General features: G+C 46.7%; 1 protein-coding gene across 2 annotated transcripts; it reads left to right on the top strand.

The window, feature by feature from the left end:
- The first annotated feature begins 3,757 nt into the window (after nt 1-3,757).
- DACT1 (dishevelled binding antagonist of beta catenin 1) lies at nt 3,758-19,207 on the top strand. Of its 2 annotated transcripts, none has more exons than XM_054068395.1 (4): nt 3,758-4,198; nt 6,434-6,566; nt 8,136-8,291; nt 11,084-19,207. In XM_054068395.1, exons 1-4 carry the CDS (start codon nt 3,884-3,886, stop codon nt 12,826-12,828), a joined length of 2,349 nt encoding a protein of 782 aa, XP_053924370.1. In that variant the 5' UTR covers nt 3,758-3,883; the 3' UTR covers nt 12,829-19,207. The 2 variants fall into 2 exon arrangements, with proteins under 2 accessions (XP_053924370.1, XP_053924369.1); XM_054068394.1 differs by having other exon boundaries at nt 3,777-4,198; nt 10,970-19,205.
- Nucleotides 19,208-20,618: the final 1,411 nt, after the last annotated feature.

Raw genomic sequence — 20,618 nt, 5'->3', positions numbered from 1 at the left:
AGACAGTTCCCTCTTGCTACTTGTGGGTTCTTCATTTCGTTGTTTTCTGAGCAGTGTCTTTCTGAGTAAATTATATTTCGTGTTCATTCTTTTTGGTCTTTTTGCTGCCCTTCCAGGCTCTCCCTCCCTTTGTCTCCATGACCTACACTCTTGTTGAGCTGCATCCTTGTTCTTGAATAATCTTCCATGGCCATACCCTCATGGTGTCTCAGGTCATAGCTTTTGTTTTTCATTCTGTTAGTCATATAATTTGACATTTCTTGCTGGCTGCTCACTTGCACACCTCCTCCTCCCATGCTGCCCAGCCTCCTAATTCCGACTGCTACTCTGGCACCTTATTATTCCTTCATCTATGGGGTAAAATCTAAGTTCCTCTTCTTCAGATTCCCTTTCCTTTCCTCTTTGCTGATCCTAGCTGTGCAGTGAGTCTGATTCAGTAGAAGATGCTTTCTTCTCTCCACGTGATGTAGGCAGTTGACTGTTTTGGCAGCTCTTGTTTCTCTTCCTTCCTGGAACTGATGCACTGCAAAGGATGAACACAGAAATATCAGCAGGGAGCACAGGAGACTGGCAGCATCTTAGAGATTTCAGAGTGGAAGCGGTGATTTGGGGAGAGGAGAATCAGACCGAAATCTACCAAATGATAAGCAGCAAAATAAATAAATCTGTACATTAAAGGCAGATTTTATTTAACGCTGTAATTTATTTTTGAAGCCACGTCTACTTTGCACAGGGCACAACAGCACAGAAACGGTTGGAATAGGTTTGCATAAATATTACATGAAGCTTTGTGTACAAAGGCGTACAGGGTAGAGAGCTACATGCGAAGTCTGGCTAAAAAGGGTGAAGGAAAATGTGGGAGCTCTCTGCTTCCATATCTGGAGAGCTTCTGGTACCCGCTTGGGAAAGCAGCTCTGCATTGCAACAGAGCTTTCAGCATAAACATACTCAGAAGGTGCTGTGTGCCAAGCTCCACGCTGGAGAGAAACCCATGGAGCGGGTTTTTAAGTCAGCAGTGGTGGCCTATAGGTTGTGCAACGGGGATCAAACCTACTTCTGGGCCTTTTGTGGGCCCAGACACATAAAATAAACAGAGAGATAGTGGTCCAGTATGGAACTTGGGTTTTATTTCCAGTCTTGCTTAGCAACCTCAGTCAATCCTTTGCCCTCGGGGCATCCCTTGTCCTTTCAGTGTTTGTCAATTCTCTCTATGGCTGCAATTTCATGGTCTCTTGAATCTGGCAGGAGTGACATTGCTCCCCAAAGAAGCAGCCCTGCCTTCTCTGACTGCTTATTCCCGTGTTGCCTCACTCCCCCCTTTCGCGGGCACATACATCTACATCTCCATCAGCAGCTAAGACAGCATAGCAAGCATGAATTTACTGAGCAGCACGGCTGTACTGAGGACCTGCCATCCATGCAAGGGCGTCACTTTGGGCTAATCATGTTCTCACCCTGCAGAGTGAATGTCCATTAATGAACATCCACCTGTGTTTGGAGTGCTGTAGGGGTGCTCCCTTCTTCTGCTTTTGTTTTAACCCAAAGAAGTTCATCTGTTCTCAAATCCCTCCGTGCTGTGAATCGCAGCATGGTAAGCGAGAAACATCTAGAGAGTTGGTTCGGAAAGGCACTCCTAACCCAAACTAAAATGCTAACAAGAGCTCTGCTGTGCTGACACGGCTGTGTGATGAACCAGCCCTGGGAAGAGATCAAAAGCAACAAGAAATGGAGCTACTTCTAGCTTCAACCGTCCTCTGAGCTGATGTGTGTGGCCCCACCTACACTTGGGCCAACAGGACCAGGGGCTGGTTAGAAGCTGCAGGAGGAAAATGGGTTTCCTCTTCAGAAAGCACTTACATTGGTTTAAGAAGACTGTGAAACGATGATGCGTGACATTTACATGCTCTCGGAACAAAGACCAACACCTACAAAGGATCAAGAGGGTGTACAGCACACCACCATAATAGAGTGCCTACTGCAAACAGCATCGAATGGGGAGAGGAACTTGATCTGAGACCTTTCAGTACCATAAACACTCATAATCTTCTGAGGAACAGAGGGAGAGCAGGAAATCTTTCCAAACAAAGCCGATATTCTGAAGGGCTCCCTCAGTACTTTCTTCTCCCTTTTCCATTCAAAACATGTCTGGATCTCAATTTTTGCTCTATTTCAATAGTAACATTTTTCTTTTTTAATTCAGCATCTGCATTCCCGCTCCCTCCCCTTTCCCATGTGCCCATTGAAAACCTAATTGCAGAGCCCTTGCTGCAATTAGTCTACGTGCTGTTACAAAGTTCATTATGGCTTTTTTGGCTGGTTGACTCAAACGGGCTTGGAAGCAGCACCTCGCTGGTGCTTTGATCTTTGTGCCTACGCTGCGATCAGCAACCTGGTATGAGGACTGCCATGTTCTCCTCTGCTTCCCACTTTTCCCTACCATCTCCTTACACTCTCATGCCTTCATGCCAGGAGGTTTCGTCCCCAGTAGCAGGAAACTCTGCAGCAAAATCTCCATTCAGAGGAAATACGGAAGGAAGGATGGGCTGTAGTATCATTTAAAGAGGTTGCAGTGAGGTGGGTGTTGGTCTCTTCTCCCAGGTAACAAGTGGTAGAATGAGAGGAAAGGAATTTGCAAAAGGTGTTTGGAAAAGGTGTTTGGAAAATGTGTGAATGTGGTACTTCAGGATATAGTTTAACCAGCATGTTGGTATTGTGCTGACAGTTGGACTTGATGATTTTAGAAGTCTTCTCCAAGGCTAATGATTCTATGATGGGAAATGGCCTCAGTTTGTGGCAGGGGAAGTTTAGGGTGGATATTAGGAAGCATTTATTTACTGAAAGAGTGGTGAAACATTGGAACAGGCTGCCTGGGAAGTGATGGAGTCTCCATCCCTGGAGGTGTTCAAAAAACTTGTGACTGTGGCACTTCAGGACATGGTTTATTAGGTACAGTGGTGCTGAGCTGATGGTTTGACTTGATGACCTTGGAGGTCTTTTCCAGTCTTAAGGATTTTATGACCGTTTTTGCTCCTCTTTTGAACGTGTGGAGCTGTATAAACAACATGCTAATGTACTACCGATGGATGCTGTGCGTTGCTCCAGAAGTCATTCAATCATAGAATCATAGAATCATTGAACAGTTTGGGTTGGAAGGGACCTTAAAGATCATCCAGATCCACCCCCCTGCCATGGGCAGGGACACCTCCCACTGGCTCAGGCTGCCCAAGGCCCCATCCAACCTGGCCTTGAACACCTCCAGGGATGGGGCAGCCACAGCTTCCCTGGGCAACCTGGGCCAGTGTCTCACCACCTTCATGTTGAAGAAATTCCTACTTATGTCTAGCCTAAATCTGCCCCTCTCCGGTTTATACCGATGACTCCTCATCCTATCCCCACAAGCCTTTGTGAACACTTCCTCTCCAGCTTTCCTGTAGCCCCTTCAGGTACTGGAAGGTCGTTATAAGGTCTCCTCGGAGCCTTCTCTTCTCCAGGCTGAACAACCCCAACTCTCTCAGCCTGTCCTCACAGGGAAGGTGCTCCAGCCCTCCGATCACCTTTGTAGCCTCCTCTGGACCCATTCCAACAGCTCCATCTCCTTCTTATGCTGAGGATTCCACAACGGGACACTCCTCTCTGGACTTTTTGGAGAGGTCAGTGTTTCTCACCCCCCCCCCCCCCCCCCCCATCGGTGCCGGGAGAGGAGGAGGAGGAGAGGACGGGCGGAGGGATGGGAGGGGAGGCGGTCGCGGGGCGGCGATGGGCGGTCGCGGGGCGGCGGCAGCCGGGGAGGGAGCCGGGCGCCCCGCAGCCCCATTCGCGAGCGGCGGCGGCGGCGGCAGCGGCAGGGATCGCTCGGGAGGGCCGGCCAGACCCCTCCCCGGCCATGAAGGCGAGCCCCGCGGCAGCCGCCGCCGCGGCGGGACCGCCCGATGCGCGCTGGAGGGAGAAGGGCGAAGCGGAGGCGGAGCGGCAGCGCACCCGGGAGCGGCTGGAAGCCACGCTAGCCGGGCTGGGCGAGCTGGAATACCTAAGGCAGCGGCAGGAGCTGCTGGTGAAGAGCCTCCTGCTGCGGCAGCCGGTGGGAGCGGTGCCCGGGGCGCAGGGAGGGCGCGGGGAAGCGCCGGGAGAAGGACCGCCGCCGCGCAGCCTGGAGGAGAAGTTCCTGGAGGAGAACATCCTACTCCTGCGGAGGCAGCTGGTGAGCAGGGGGAGGCTGGGGGACGAGGGGGGGATGCGGGCTGCTGAGCCGGGGATGCGGGCTCCTGTCGCCAGGGATGCAGGCAGGTACCAGCAGAGATGCGGGCGAGTACCGGCAGGGATGCAGCTGGGTACCACCGGGGGTGGGGGTTCCTGTCGCCAGGGATGCAGGCTGGTACCGGCAGGGATGCGGGCTCCTGTCCGCGAGAATGCAGGCAGGTACCACCGGGGATGCGGGTTCCTCTCCCCGGGGATGCAGGCAGGTACCACCGGGGATGCAGGCAGGTACCATCGGGGATGCGCGTTCTTCTCCCCGGGGATGCACCAGGTACCACCGGGGATGCGGGCTCCTCTCCCCGGGGATGCACCAGGTACCACCGGGGATGCGGGCTCCTCTCCCGGGGATGCAGCAGGTACCACCGGGGATGCGGGCTCCTCTCCCGGGGATGCAGCAGGTACCTGCTCCTGTCGCGGTCCCCGTGCGGCTGTGTGACCGGCGGGTGGTTCCCCGTGGAGGAACGGGGCTGCGGACGGTGGCAGCTCCTCGAGGGATGCCGGCCCCGCGGCTGTCACAGCATCCCGACCGCAGGGGACCGATCCACGGGCGAAGCGGTGATGAGTCGGGGGCAGCCGGATTTTTGAGGCCGTTTTGCCCGCGGCTGCACTGTTGTTTCCCTAAGGTTTCCAGAGCCGGGCCGGCGGTCCAACTTCCATTCAAGGCAAGACAGGCGCTGGCATTGCCATGAATGGAAGCTGGGAGCGAGCTCCTGGGTCACAACCCTGAGAGGAGGTAACGAGCGCCCCGGCACGGGCAGGATCAGGTCCCTTAAAATAAGCGATCCTTTTGTTGAAGGACGCACTTTGTAGCTGGTGTGGGAAGAGATGGAGGGCGGCACGAAGCGGCAGATCATTTTTCAATGAAAATAGCGTACAGCTGTGCCTGATGGTCTTTGTGCACGGCTCAGCATTTGCTTTCACCCAGGGAGAAGTTGGATCGCGTGATTTGTTTGTCTGGTTTGTCCGATTTCTTCTTTCCCCCATCCCTTCCTCTCCTCCCCTCCTTTTTTTTTTTTTGTTTTTTTTTTGTTTTCTTGTTTGCTTTTTGGTGCAGTTAATTTAGGATTATTTCCTTCTTTAAAAGATAAAAATAAATCATTTTGCTGTTGAGAAGAGGGGTGGCTGCCAAAGAACCATAGTGAAGGACCAAGGAATTGTTAGTCAAAACTTCCCCCCCCCCCCAAAAAAAAAAAAATCCTGGGATTTGTGGTAGCACTTTAATTTGTGCACTTGACATTGCAGATTGGAACCAGATGCAGTTCTTGCTGGGGGAGGGGGAACACTGGTGGCGCAGTGAGCTTAACCTCTGCCAGTCTGGCTTCCAGCCAGCTCCTGGCTCCTGTCAGAAATGTAGGAGAAGACTTGGGATTGCCCCTTTGGTTCTCCACGGATGGTGTTATGTGCCAGCACATCTTCAAATAGCTTTGCTAATACAATTAGCATTCGCTTCTCCTTTGCCCAAGGACTGGGCCACCTCAGGGGAAAGATTGTCCTGGATTTAATGGGTTTAGAACTAGTCCAGTTATGAGCACCAAAACTCTTTGCAATAAGCGTATCAGAGCACCACTGGGCATCGATCAAGAGATGCAATTGAAAAAAAGAGATAAACCTTCCTCCTGCATCTCCCAGTTTCCCCAAAGCCGGAACAATTAAAGGGTATGGAGCTGAACAGATGATGGATAAGCAACATTATAATACACACAGGGAAACTGATTGCCTTGACCATGGGTTAATGAGTGCCTTATAAAATAATTTCTTATTGCCTATTTTATGCCATCAAGTCATCTTCAAAATAGCCTTAAAATTCATCTCACAGCAATTTTTATACAATCATAACGGGAAGCGAGGAAGAATTGCTTTCCTTCCTGCTGCACTGCAGAACTAATAAAGGGGCGATGATCCCAGCCCTGGGAATCTTGCTGTCTATAGGGTAGGCTATAAGCTCATGATGTGCAGCGGAACAAGGCAGTTCTCACACTACAGAGCTGTTTGGTCCCATTGTATGACCAGATGTACTCTTTGACTAACGTCACTGTGGTGGTGGCTGTCCCCCTGTTACACTGGCAAAGCTGTCCTTTCGCAGCCCATTTCATGTGCACAGCTCTGGTTTGGCCATATCATACAATGCAGCTCTGTTGTTACAGCTGGGTTACAGCTTGTTTGTCGCCTCCTTTTCCAGAACTGCTTGAGGAGGAGGGATGCCGGCCTACTAAATCAGTTACAAGAGCTAGATAAGCAAATAAGCGATCTCCGCCTGGACGTGGAAAAAACGACAGATGAACACCTTGAGACAGACAGTCGTCCAAGTTCAGGTAGGGCCAATATTCATCAAAATTGAGCCTTCCTTGGTACCTGGCTGTAGCTTCCGGTACTACAACAGTCAATATCCATAGCATGTTGACAATGTGATAATTAATGCCTATTAGCAAATTTCGCCTGCCGTTGGGAAGGGTACTGTTTGTAGACAACATATTCAGAGAAGCATTTCAAGCTTAATTGGATTTTTTTTGTGTTTGGGGCATCTTTTTTCAAGGCCACCCACAAATGAGTTCAAAAAGTTCTAATTCACCTGGATATTGGGAAGGAAGCTGCAGGAAAAATGGTGAAAGGAAGCACCACCAGCAGGAGAATGATGTCAAATTGATCTTACAGCCAGAAGGGAACACTGAATCAAACAATTTGATCGCACGTATATTGAATTTCATCCCGTTCTAACTGTGTTGAAGCCAGTAAGTGGTATTTAAGTATGAGGAACCTTTCCTAGAGGCATCTAGACTTGTTCTGAAGATGCTGAAAAGAGGGAAATCCACCAACTTTCAATCATGAAAACCATTGCTAATTTCTAATCTGAATTTGACTTGTTCCAGTGCTGAATTTTTAATGTTTTTCTCTCATAGTCTAAGGTCTTTTTTAGGACCCAGCTTTTTCTCCTCTTGGGGGTGCTCTACAGTATTATTCCTGACCTTTTCTGATGAGCTAAACAGGTCAAATTCATTGAGTTACTTTTTTTTAAGGCATTTTTCCAAGCTCTTAAATAGCTTTATGGCCATTTTCCAGTTTTTCATCTTTACTGGAGTCAAGGACTAGGTACACTGTTCCAATGTCTTTCTTACCAGTGCTGTATAGATTGCTGGAGTCATTTCCCTACTGCTATTCATTAGTCCCATTGTACATCCAGCAATCTCGTTAGCTTTTTTTTTGCCATATCATTAAACTTGATTGAGCTGCTTTTCCATGATGACTAGGTCTTTTTCAGGATTATTGTTTTCCAGGATGCATCCCCATACTGTAGTCTTGCCTTGCATTCCTTATTCCTAACTACGATTTAAATTTTGATTATGGTATGTCATGTTTTTCTTGAGTAGTCCCGGTTTACCAGGAAACAAAATTTTCTGTGTGCACATTATTTACGATATTCCTTCTTTCATGTCATCCATGAATATTATTTTTATCTCCAGAACTTTAATGGATAGCATTGGGCTCAATGCTTGGTAAAAATGTTGTAGTCAACTAATAGCTGGAGAGTCTGTCTTGGAAGTGTAATACACTATTAAACGAGCAGGTTGTCAAACACAGCCTGGATCCTTCTTGCTAAAACCTGAAAGCCACTGTAAAGGTTAACCTCTCAGCCACTGTAAAGGTTAAAAAAATGTCGTATGCTAAGTAAAGTTCTTCTTTCTTGCTTTTAAGTGCTTTACTTTTAAACAACATCCTTCATAGTTACTAAGTTGTGCACTGGTTTTGGGATGACTGAATGAAGTCCCATAACTAATTGCAATGCAGAAGCCAAAGTAAACATGAGCTTGACTGCCTTTCTAGGGACACAAATGGTAACTTTGTGTAGACATAACTAACATAAATCCAAACTCTTATTTTTATAGGGTTTTATGAGCTGAGTGATGGAGCTTCTGGATCTCTCTCCAATTCGTCTAACTCTGTCTTCAGTGAGTGTTTATCCAGTTGCCATTCTAGCACTTGCTTTTGCAGCCCTTTGGAGGCAACACTGAATATCTCAGATGGACGCCCTAAATCTGCAGGTATAGTAAAAGCAGGTGGAATACATCATACTCCAGGAGGTGGCTCTGGCTTTGGAAATACTGCCTCAGGAGTATCTGGGTTGGATTAACCCTTCTTCCTTTCATTTGACGTATTATGCTCTGAAAAGATTCCAGTGCCTATCACGTTCATGGGTCATGAGGGAGGACTGTGTGCTCTCCGCTAGTCCAGCCTTACATGCAAAAATGTCACCCTAAACAAACAAAAATGACAAGCGAAAGAGACAGCTGCTCTACCCAGTAGAGGGCAGTGGTACCTATACACTTAAACGTGTTAGTTGGCTAATTTATTATAGTTTCCTTTAGAAAATAATTTTTCCTAAAGAGCAATAATAAAAATATACCTGAACAGCCATGTCCTCGTTAAGGTAACAGAACGAGGAGCTAACTTACAGGTTTTAGGAGGTCAGGGTCCACATCAGTCTATTTGTAGCACTTATTTTGTCAGTTCTGGTGGGCCTCAGCCTCTGGGTGACCATGCTAAGGTGTGTCTTAGAGTCATAGAATTGTTAAGGTTGGAAAAGACCTCTAAGATCATCAAGTCCAACCATCAACACAACACCACCGTGCCTACTAAACCGTGTCCCAAAGTGCCACTTCTATATGTTTTTTGGACACCACCTGGGATGGTGACTCCACCGGTGCCCTGGGGAGCCTGTTCCAATGCTTCACTGCTCTTTCGGTAAAGAAATTTTTCCTAATATCCAATCTAAACCTCCCCTGGTGAAACTTGAGGCCATTTCCTCTTGTCCTATCACTTGTTACTTGGGAGAAGAGACCAGCACCTACCTTGCTGCAACCTCCTTTTAGGTAGTTTTAGAGAGCAATAAGGTCTCCCCGTGTTCTGCTTTTATGTGGTGTAGAGAAACAGACATCACGGACAGGGAGAAAGTGTTTTGGCAGAGAGCCGTTGAATTTCCCTTCACACCAGGCTGTGTGCAAGCCTTTATTTGTGGGATGGTTAAATAGGAAAGCCTCCTCTGTTTGTGGTCCAGAAAGGACACTTCAGTAGGACTTTTATGTTGAAGTGTTATTGGTTGCAGACATACTCATTCAAAGGCCTTAGATGATTCTGGGTTGTGGAGTATGCTTCTAACCAAAGTATTTCCAATTTCCATTCTACTCTTTAAGGTTAACTTATAGTGATTTGTTGTGAATCAAGGACAAAATAATTCACGTTCTTCTAACTCTGAAGTGGGAAAGTACAGCCTGGGATACATTCATTCTGGGATGCTGAGAAGTCCTCTAAGTTATCCTTTGAGCAGCTTGAGGTAATTGAATGCTCCCTGTTGCAAGGTATATGTGATCTTCATCAGCCATACCTAAAAAGAAAAACATACACAAGGATTTTCAGCAGATTGCATTGCTGTTTCTTTTTTTTCTGTATACATAATGAAAACCTAAAACTCTCATTACTCATACTGTCTCACTTTTAGAGCTCAAACTTCACAAACTGGCATGTGCCAAAGAAGGCGTTTTGGCAACATTTCCTGTGTCTGATATAGAATTGTGGGAAAACTGCAAGGTGATCTGGAGGGAGTTCCAGCTCCTGACCTCCCTATTTTTCCTCTCCTGCCCACAGAGGAACATCATCTCTATCAGCTAATTTCATCAAAGTCTATGAGACCTCTTTTGAAATAAGCTGTAGATGAGTGGTGAGCACTGAGCATTCAAATTAGAGTACCCTGGCTGAAGTTGCTAGCCCAAGGGTAGAAAACAGGACTGACAGTGATCTGGAAAGCTTATTGAGATTGTACCCCTACCCAAGAGGATGAGGCTGAAATAAGCTTAAGAAAATAATAATCTTAGGTGTTTGGATTGAAGACCTGCTCCTAAGGTTGCTTACCTCCCAAGTAAGTGCCTTAGCTATTAAATCTGACTCATGCATCCTGAAATGCACTGGATTTCTCTTACAGAACTCTCTTTGCAGAGCCAAGGCTAGGATGTCAGCTGGATTGACCTGCACTCATTGTACTTGTGTGGAAAGATGAGCTTGCTTCCCATTCCTTAGCTCTTTTATTACTCAAAAGGAACATATGTTATTTTTATTAGCATAATTATAATTATAAAATAATTATGATTATAATAATAGTAGTAAGGATAATAACAACAACAACAAAATTAAATCTGGATTTTTTTTTTGACCCAAGATAATGTTTGAAAAAAAATCTAGAAGGGAAATGAGTCAATAAGCTAAAAGAATTAATTGGGATCCTGTCTATATTTATTATGTTTGCTTTCGGATTTAGCAAAGTAAAATCTAAAATTCATATGTGCTGAGGCCCGCAGTGAGTTTTAGCACTGCCTGTGCAGCGTATAAACAGAAGAGACCCTTACAGGCTTCTGTGTGGCTTGGAAGTAAGATAGGAAGCTCTTGGCACAGGTTTGAAATGAAAGTAAACGTTCTCATTAGGGCTGTGATTTTAACCATGTAGTCATATTGTGGCAAATATTACAAAGAGAAACAAAGAAGGATAGTGCTGCTTTTATATTGCTTGAGCGTTCCCTGCTTGCAAGGTTTCTGCTCCTTGGACAGCACTGCTGTAGTTAAAACATTACATCCGATGTTTAAATGGCACCGGTGTCCTTGGCAGCACGTGAAAAAAGTAGCAGAAGTGTCACCATCAGGCTCTCTAAACTCATTCTCAAATGCCTTTCAGATCTCATAGGCTGGATGGACTATAATAAGGAAGGCCAGCATGAGGACCAGACCACAGGCTCTGTCTGTCGCTCTTTGTCCACACCGCACTCAAATTCCCTCGATGTCGTTGCAGATGTACATCCAAAGTACCAGTGCGATCTGGTGTCTAAAAATGGGAATGACGTCTATCGGTACCCCAGCCCACTCCATGCGGTAGCTGTGCAGAGTCCCATGTTTCTTCTCCCCGTGACTGAAAGCCCCCAACGAGAAGAGGAGAGACTTGGTTGTGATATTAGCGACGTTTGTGCTGGATCTGAAACGGACTCGGGAAAATCCACCAACGCCTTTCTCCCGCAAAGCTCCTGGCCGGCACCGTGCCCTTCCACCAGCAAGAGGATAGATGGTTACATCTTAAGCCTGGTTCAGAAAAAGACTCATGCGGTAAGGACTAACAAACCCAGGACAAGTCTCAATGCTGATCCCACCAAAGGGATCTTGAGGCATGGAAGCATGTGCGTCAGGCAGCCTGTAGGGGTGGTGTCTCACAGTAATGTTGTGAACCTGAAGAACACCAAGCAAGCATCCTTGCCTTCTGGTGGGACCACTGCTCTGGACCACATGGCACCTTCCCCATTAAAGCAGAGGCCGAGGGAGCCAGCTGCCGAGCAGCTGGAGAGTAGGAAGGCACCTTTGCCAGCAGCTTTTCCACCTGGCACAGCAAGCGAACTTCAGAGCAAGCACCTGCCACGGAGCATCAAACCAGCACCTACAGAGCTCAACCACAATGCAGTGGCCGTGACGGGGGACATCCCCAAGGAGAATGGCCAGGTCTTTGCTGCGTCTCCCAAAGAGAGCCCAGGGAAGCGCGTGGTGCTGCAGCCAGAGAGCAGGGTCAGCCAGCCTCCAAAAAAAGTACTGTTGAAGAGCAACTTGCAGGCTGCTCCTTCCTCATCACCTGCTGTCGAGGAGAGACCCGCTCTGGATTTCAAAAGCGAGGGCTCTTCCTCCCAGAGCCTGGACGATGGGTTGATGGTGAATGCCCAGTACATACCTGCCCAGCAGCAAAGTGTGAAGCTTCACAAAGGCACCCGAAATGTCAAGATTTTGAAAAGCTCTGCACTGAAACACAGATCCCACCTTGCCAGCGGGCTGGAAAATGGTTCGCAGGCTTTGCGGGAGAAAGCCAAGCCAGTCGGCAAGAAGTGCCGTTTTCCTGATGAGCTGGATACAAATAAGAAACTGAAAAAGCCCTCCTCGCGGGGGAAGAGAGGCAGTGGCTTGCAGCCAGAGTCGGGGCTCCAGAGTCGGCAGGCTGGCTTGCACAAATCCACCATCCGATCCCACGGGCATGGCCGAGAGGTTGTGGTGGCCAAGCCTAAACACAAGCGGGCTGACTACCGCCGGTGGAAGTCGTCGGCAGAGATTTCCTATGAGGAAGCTCTACGGAGGGCAAGGAGGAACCGTCGGGAAGGTGTAGGGGTCTACTCACAAGTTCCCCTGCCCTACGTCAGCCCGTATGCCTACGTGGCCAGCGACTCGGAGTACTCGGCAGAGTGCGAGTCCTTGTTCCATTCCACTGTGGTGGACACGAGCGAGGATGAGCAGAGCAACTACACGACGAACTGCTTTGGAGATAGCGAGTCGAGCCTGAGCGAGGTGGAGTTCGTAGGGGAGAGCACGACCACCAGTGACTCTGATGAAAGTGGGGGCCTTATTTGGTCTCAGTTTGTCCAGACACTCCCCATCCAAACGGTCACGGCGCCGGAGCTGCATGAAAATGCAGCGAAGGCCTTTGTCAAAATCAAAGCTTCCCATAACCTCAAGAAGAAAATCCTCCGCTTTCGGTCAGGCTCCCTGAAGCTCATGACAACTGTCTAGTGAGGTGACTTGGTGGAATGTATCTGCTTCTGCTTTCGGAAGCAAGGTGCTTTTGTGTACATATTTCCACAGATTCTTTTTTTTTTTTTTTATATATATATATACAAATATTTAAAACTTAAGGTAAATTATGTCACTTGTCTTCAGAACTTGGGTGGATACTAGTGCCTTTTCCGTGGAAATAAAAGACCATTACATTCGTTTTTTAAAAAAAACAGCACTGCCATTCCAGTGGTGAACAACCCTCCCGTGCATGTTGTCAGAAGGCTTTGAAAGAAGGCTGATATTTCTGGAAATAGATCTGCCTTGCCTAGGTTTTCCAGTTCTGGGTCTTATAGAGGATATTGACAGCTTAAGATCATGAAGGTTTAAGGCATAAGGGGGAGGGGGTGTGGTTGGTCTTCATGATTTTGCTTGTTCCTTTCTGCTGCTCCTGTTGCTACATCTTGAACCTCTTCTCAGCAGTCTGGCCTGTTTTCTTTTTTCTTTTCTTATTGATTCTTTTCTTGAAATTCACTCCTGTCCTCCCCCAGCCTTCCCCCGTGAGGAAAGGGCTCCTGTTCAATCTGTCTCTGAGGTTAAGTCGCCTTCTCTGGAGTGCCCTCTGCTCTGATCTCCTGGGAATCCTGCTGCAGGTGACAGTGGTGTTCAGAGTAAACTGTTGGAGCAGCTGACCCAGGCTTAATAACTTCAGTATATTGTGTAAAACTGCTTTTGAAAAAGAAAAAAAAAAAAAACATATGCATGTCACGTGCATGAGTATGAGTAGTTTTAATATTTCTGTTGATGTCCAATTTAATGTACATCATCAATGGCTGTTTTTATATATATATATCATTGTGTAAATTAATATAACACATCATATGCTGTAATAAACAGTCTGTTTTAATACTTTTTTAAAGTTTGTTACATTGGTGCAGGTCCAGCGAATGGTTTTATATTGGCACTGCCACCACTTAGATGTCTCTTTGAAGTGACCTGGCAATGTTCCCTCCGTTTAGTTGCGCAGGAAATGGAGCAAGTATAAAACGTTGCTCTGGATGTGACTTTGTGCTTTGAAAGAACTAGACTGTCATGGCTCCTCTTGTTCTTTCCATAACTTGCATTTTTTTTTAAGGGTAAGGTGGGATTTAGGAGCTCAGAGGCATCTTCTGGTTGTTGCTTATGGGCAGCTCGTGTTGCGGAGCAGATGGAAGTGTAACACTAAGCCTCCTCGCTGTCGAGGCGCTTGCAAACTTTGGTTGGTGCAACACAGGGGCAGATGGTGGGTGTCTGTAGCCAAATAGATCTGCGTAACACAACAGGTGTCCCTCTGAAATGTCCAGTAACCACCCTTCATAAGCTCTGTGCTCTGGGAGCTGGGCTGGGTGGTGGAGAGCATAGACTTGCTGTCCCTGGTGCCTTCTTTAGGTGCAGTATCTGGCTGTATCACAGCCCTGATGAAGTCATGGAAAGAAGTGACAGTTGTGTCACCCACTGGCCTCTATTTCAGTCTCTTTCTTCTCATAGGTCTGGAGGTGAGTCTCTGCCGGCAAAGAGGAAGGGAGCTACGCACAGGCAGCACCACTTCCCTTTGCAGCAACAGCTTGGAAGCTGCCTGGTGGGAAGGCTGGAGGTTTATGGTGCATGTGTGCCTGGTGGAGCAGGCCCAGAGGATGAGTTGATTTCTGCAGGTCCATCTTCTGCTCTGACATCTGTGAAGTGGTGGACATACACCTGGTGTGGATGCTGTGAATGGTATGAATTTCAGGGATATGTGCGCAGCCTCTCCATTCCATAGCAAGACCTTCTGAGCGGACACCTTCCTTTGTGCTTCCTCGGTGTCCTTCCTTCTGTCACCCATCTGAAAGGCAGAGCAGTTTTCTTCTCAGGTTTCCTTGCACTGCAAATTAGAAAGGAAAGAGTCACCCAGAATTAAATGTCTCTGGGAGAAGCTTCCAAGACAGCAGTAACACTTTTAGGTGGCAGATTTTATTTTTTAATCTGCAGTGCGGTAAATCCCTACCTTTAAATGTGCCTCATATTATTTTTTTTTCCTTTTTTGAATAGAGGACCATCATTTTCTGTAAGAGGTCTTGCGCTATGGCCATGAGGTTCTGGATTCAGTGACCCAGAAAGTCCTTGCACTTCCATCTCCCATGATACAGGAAAAGCTGTAACTCCCCTGATCTGGTCATAACTCCCCAATCGCTTTACACATGGAAGGGAAGCTTATATAGATATGTGTGTGTATGTGTGTCTAAAATAATACATATGTGCGTATGTGTGTGTAAAAAAATTATATATCAATATAGAACAATTCACCCAGAAATTACTGGACAATGGCTGCCACTGCAGAGAGGGGAGAAAAGCAATGTTTGTTGTTAAATATGGCTTTACTAAGGCTAAGCAGCAGCTTAATACATTCCCATTAATAATTGATGGGTGTTATATCAAACAAAGAGAATGTCAAGCTTCTCAAAGGGAGTAGTTTCTTTCCTAGAATAGCTCTTAATCGTGCTACATAATCTCTCTTTGAGTGAGAAAAACACATGCAAATCCCTGTAAATCTTCTCAAACGTGTAGAAAAGTAGCAGAGAGGATCTTCAGATGTGCACTCTTTCTCCGGCTTTAAAGGAGCTGCTGGTGGGAAGACAAACCCACCAGCAGCTTTGGGATGATGAGCTTCTAATTGCAGTGCTATAGCAGGTTTTCATGTATCAGGTGAGGGAAGCTGGTTTTCCGAAATGAGCTGCTGAATAAGTTTTTTTTAGATAATTCAATGGTAAAAAAGCGAAAATAACCACCTAAATATCACTAAGACTGTATCAGCGGCAAATACTGTATTCTGCAGTACTCTTGCTGAATAGCTTAATGCCAGACAGGGAAATGGGCTGATGCTATCTCCACCTTAATTGCATCCGAGCCTTTTCAGTGTGAGGAAGGAATTTTCCTTTTCTACATGATTTAGGTAAGCATCCAGAATCCTTTAAATAGGCCTAGTTTTTCCTTTCTACGCTTACCCCCATCTTCATTATTTTTTTTTTCCTAATAAAAGATTTTACAGCGCTGGAAAAATACTTGATATGGTCTCAATACACAACACATGTTCTCTTCTCTGATTCTGAGTTGGGAAACACATCCAGGTAAGTTTTTGCAACATTAGGTTGAAAAACATGTGCTAAATCTTGGAGACCAGTTACATATCTGGTAATTCTCTAAGCTACCTGGCTTCCCAGCTCCACAGCCTTGAGTCCTTGCCAGGGTATTTTTCCCAGTGCTCACTTTTTAATTATCCTCAGTGTTTATGGTAGATTTTGGAAGTCGGATGCGGGAACATTTCATTGCTCTGTAGCCTGTTTCAAGGTGGGGGCAGCTTGTGGCGGAAGGTTTGGGGTTAGTTGTCCCTCTGCTCCATATATAACTGAGTGGAGGAAGGTATAGACACAGATGCTTAACGTGAAGAACAAAAGCAAACCCCTTTAGCTGCATTCCTTGTGATTCTGGTTAAACAGTGTCGCTGCACATCACTCCCAGTCTCCCCCAGCGTAGGAATCAGCGTTGTGCACACTGTGAGGTGCTGTCAGTTGAAAGGGAATGAGAGTGTCACTGGGCTGTCTGCCTCCCAGCAGGCTTTTTGGGTCTGTCTGCTGCTCCCTAACCCCAGCCGCCAGCTGTGGGTCAGTGGACGACAAAGCAAGTTGTGTCTGGTGTGCGCAGGGTTAGAGAGAGGCCCTGGCGTTGTGCCTAGAGGTCCTGACTGCGTGGGGCCCCCCTTGTGGATATCACGCTTTATTGTGAGAAATTCTGTGTGGTGCAAGGAGCTGGACAGCTGGATCTGGAGGAAGGTGGCAATGGAGACCCCATAGATGGAGCGGTTGATCCTGATTGATCTGTATTTCTGGGAAAGGCTGAAAGGGAAGCTGTTCTGATGCCTAACTTGGGAAGATGGACTGGGCTAGAGAGAGTTGTCTGAGGGACTCTACCTTATTTCTTCCAGTACGCTTTAAATTATCAAGGTCACTATCAGTGCTGGCAATTGCTGAGGTGCTTTAACTATCTGGCCTTACAGTTCCTGTTCCCCAAGTCTGTTTTTGGCCTTCCATAGCACAATTCTTTCTTTCAGAGAGCCTGTCGGGCCCAGCTCTTTGTAGCTTTCTTTGTCCTGGAGCTTCAGAAGATCCACCTATTACAAAGGTTCTAGTTTTACCTTGGTTTGAGGTTCCTTCTGGATGAGGACTGACAACAGATTGCCCAAGACAGAATCCTGTGCTTTCACTAATCTGAATTCTATCTGTTTGTTGGCTCTGCAAAAGCTCTGATGCTCCTCAGCTGGCAGCCAGCAAAGCCATCCCTGAGGAACCTGCATCTCCTTCTGGCACAAAGGGCAGCAAAGTCTTTCATTAGTTAGGATGCCCACTTGGCAGATGACTCGTCGCACTGGGCACGGCTCTCCTCAGCATGTGATTTTTCTCACAGGGATAAACAAGTACATGAACATTTTGAGGAAGCTGAAATAGCTAGAGACATTTTTAATAGCTAACTTCAGCATCTAGTGTGTGCTTTTGGAGTAGCCAACAATAATACATACAACTGAGCTGTTAGTACAGAAAACGGAACAATTCTCAACTCTTTACAATGTCGTAGAATCATAGAATGGTTCCAACCTGTCTGCCATGGGCGGAGATGCCTCCCACTGGATGAGGTTGCTCAAAGCCCCATCCAACCTGGCCTTGAACACCTCCAGGGATGGGACAGCCATGACTTCTCTGGGCAACCTGGGCCAGGACCTCACCATCCTCACAGGAAAATATTTCTTCCTAAAATGTCATCTCAATCTCCCCTCTTTCCGCTTCAAACTATTCCTCCTTGTCCTATCCCTGCACTCCCTGATAAACAGCCCCTCCCCAGCTTTCCTCTAGGTCCCCTTTAAGTACTGGAATAAGTGCTGTGCTGTGCACAGTTCAGAGAGGATACACAGGCTGCAAACCAGTGGACACCATTCATAAACTCCTGGTCTGTCTTTCAAACTTGCTTTTCTTCTGAGTTTCTCTGAACCTCCACGGAATTGTGTTGAGGCTCCTTGCATGGCATGATGTTTCTTTCTTTAATGAAACATTATAGGTGGAGCACTGTGGTGAGAAACAATTGCTCTGGGGTTTAAGAAGTACCGTAATGCTGGAATGAAGGGAGGCATATGGAAATTAGGCGGAGATCCATTTAAAAGGAATAAGAGAAGTGCTTTTTTACGCAGCAGAGAGTTTGCTGCTACAGAAAATAGGGAGGCAGATATAATATCAGCAAGTTCAAAGGGGTTAGAGAAGGTAGGGAAGGATATGTGCTCTAGTATTTCCAGTCAATGACTGTGGTGCTAGGGCGATTGTGAATGGACTGCAAGTAGTGGCCAGGTTTTTTGTTCCCCATAAAGATTGTCTTTTCCTGCAACTGCTAAAGCACCAGTACCTGGAGGAGATGTACCATCACGCTGACCCAGCAGACCATTTACTCTATTCTTATGATCAGGTGTAGCTGATGGAAGTTGTCTATGCAATGGTATTTCCTCGCTCTTTACTAGTCTTCTATCCTCCCAACTGCTGCTGAAGACAAGTTTGGCACTGCTTTGCAGAGAATTTCACTTTGCACGCTTGGCTGCATTTATTCGAACTATGGACATGTGTTTCTGATCAATCTTGTCCTGTGGCAGAATAATTTCGTCCACCCTTTTACACATGGGCAGTCTGTGCCAAAGTCTTCTGTTTTGGTGACCATCATCCCCCTGTAACGCAAACACTGCTATGGACATAGGCCATGTATCGGTCTACCATGGGAGCCACTCTTGGGCAGCATCGTTATGTACTACGGTTGCTTCTGAACTGTAGGAAAAGTTGGTCTCCAAACCAAACGAACCATCCCAGTGACAGAGTGCATCTGCTGCATTCTGCCTTGGTACTTCGTTGCCCTTGGAGAGTTTTCTTTTCTCTCTCTGACTGTACCTATATTTGTTCTTTCATTTGGAGCAACGGAGCAGTCTGGAAGTGAATCTCGTGGCAGTCTCCACTTACAGGGTGTTGGTCCGGACAGCAGAGCAGTTTCAGTGCACCCTAGCTAGATGCCTTTGGAATGCTAACCCAGACAGACCACTCCTGTGTTCTTCTGCCTGGAGCGGGGCACGGGGGCTGAGCAAGTGACGGCTCCCTGGAATAGCTTCTTATCAAAATAAGCGGAAAAGTTTGGTCCAAATGACATCAGGGACAAGACTAAATCTAGGCTGAACTAAACATTTGAACTGCGTATATTGTACTTGTGGGGACCTCAGTTTGGATCTGCTCCTTTTGCGCTGAATGACTTGTTAATGTAAACAGAGCCTCTCTCTCAATGACTGGCCTTTGTTTCCATGCTGTATTCCTTTGAGATCAATAAAGAATATTAACATTAATAACTTGATTTCACTGAGCCAAGCTCTGAGAATCTGGCTTTTGTTCTTTTTAAAGGAGTTGGAAAAGCCATAGAAACTAAGATTTTCTTGACCAACAATGCTGAAGAAAAACCTATATGATTTGAACTCTGACCTCATGGTGTAACGATTTTGTAAGCAAATGAAGCGTTTTCCCCCAAAAAAAGTTTCAAGTCTTCTGTGGCCAAGGGTAGGAAGCTGGAAAACTTACAACCTATTGAAAAATGTGTTCCCTGCATCTTCTTGCCCTCTGTGAGCCCCGTGTCTTCAGAAATGAGATTTTCCTGAGAAGGAGGAAAAGCATGATGTACAGGGAGGAGAAGGACCTAATCAATCTTAATATCTGAAGTACTCATGCAGTAAGTGTTTAAGCATGTGATTAAGCCCATTCTTACTCAATGAAGCATTTCAGCGTACACTTTGAGTACTTTGCGGTTGGGGTGAATTAAGCACATACTCAGGAATGCTGGTAGATCAAGGTCTCTAAGCCTGTCTTTGCAAGCATCCCGTGTCTGTTTTTACAAGCTGTCCCAGCGACTTCTCTTGGTTAATGTTGGAAGGACTTCACGGTCTCTCTCAAGGACAAGACCCTGTGTGATGAAACTTGATTCAAACTGTTAATCTGGACTTGGGAGAAGCAGCATCTTGACTCCGTGCTTTAAGCAGTAATAGAAAGAAGTGCTTTTAAAGGAATAGATGCATTTGTTATTTGATGTGTTTGAGGATAGTGAGCTAAAAATGCTTAGAGATATGTAAGAGTGAATGTGCTTATGCTCTGGGTCAATAGTAAGACTTCATGTGAACCCTGGGAATAGCACTCGGGAAAAGACAGAATGACCCTTTCTACATTCTCTTGCTTCCCTTGGATGTCTAGGTGGGAGAACAATGCAGACAGGGAGGGCCAGGTGCAGACACCAAATCCGTAGGGACTGGAGCACCACCCAGTCATGCGCCCAGCTAAATTTACTCCAATCCCAGTTTCAGGCAGTGGGATTAGCAAAGCGGTGGGATCATGGACCTGTTGGAGCAGGTCCAGAGGAGGGCCATAAAAATGATCCAAGTGCAAGAGCACTTCACCTGTGAGGGCAGGCTGAGACAGCTGGGATTGTTCAGTCTGGAGAAGAGAAGGCTCTGGGGAGACCTTATAGCAGCCCTCCAGTACTTGAAGGGGCTACAGGAAAGCCGGGGATAGACTTTCTAGCAAGGGCTGTTGTGACAGGACAAGGAGTAATGGTTTTAAACTAAGGGAGAGGAGATTTAGGCTGGATATAAGGAAAAATTTTTTACAGTCAGGGTGGTGAAACACTGGGAAGTTGCCCAGGGAGGTGGTGGTGGCCCCATCCTGGAAACATTCAAG

Source organism: Cuculus canorus, chromosome 5 (genome assembly GCF_017976375.1).
Source record: "Cuculus canorus isolate bCucCan1 chromosome 5, bCucCan1.pri, whole genome shotgun sequence".
Taxonomy (NCBI): domain Eukaryota; kingdom Metazoa; phylum Chordata; class Aves; order Cuculiformes; family Cuculidae; genus Cuculus; species Cuculus canorus.
This window is presented reverse-complemented; position numbering and strand designations above follow the sequence as displayed.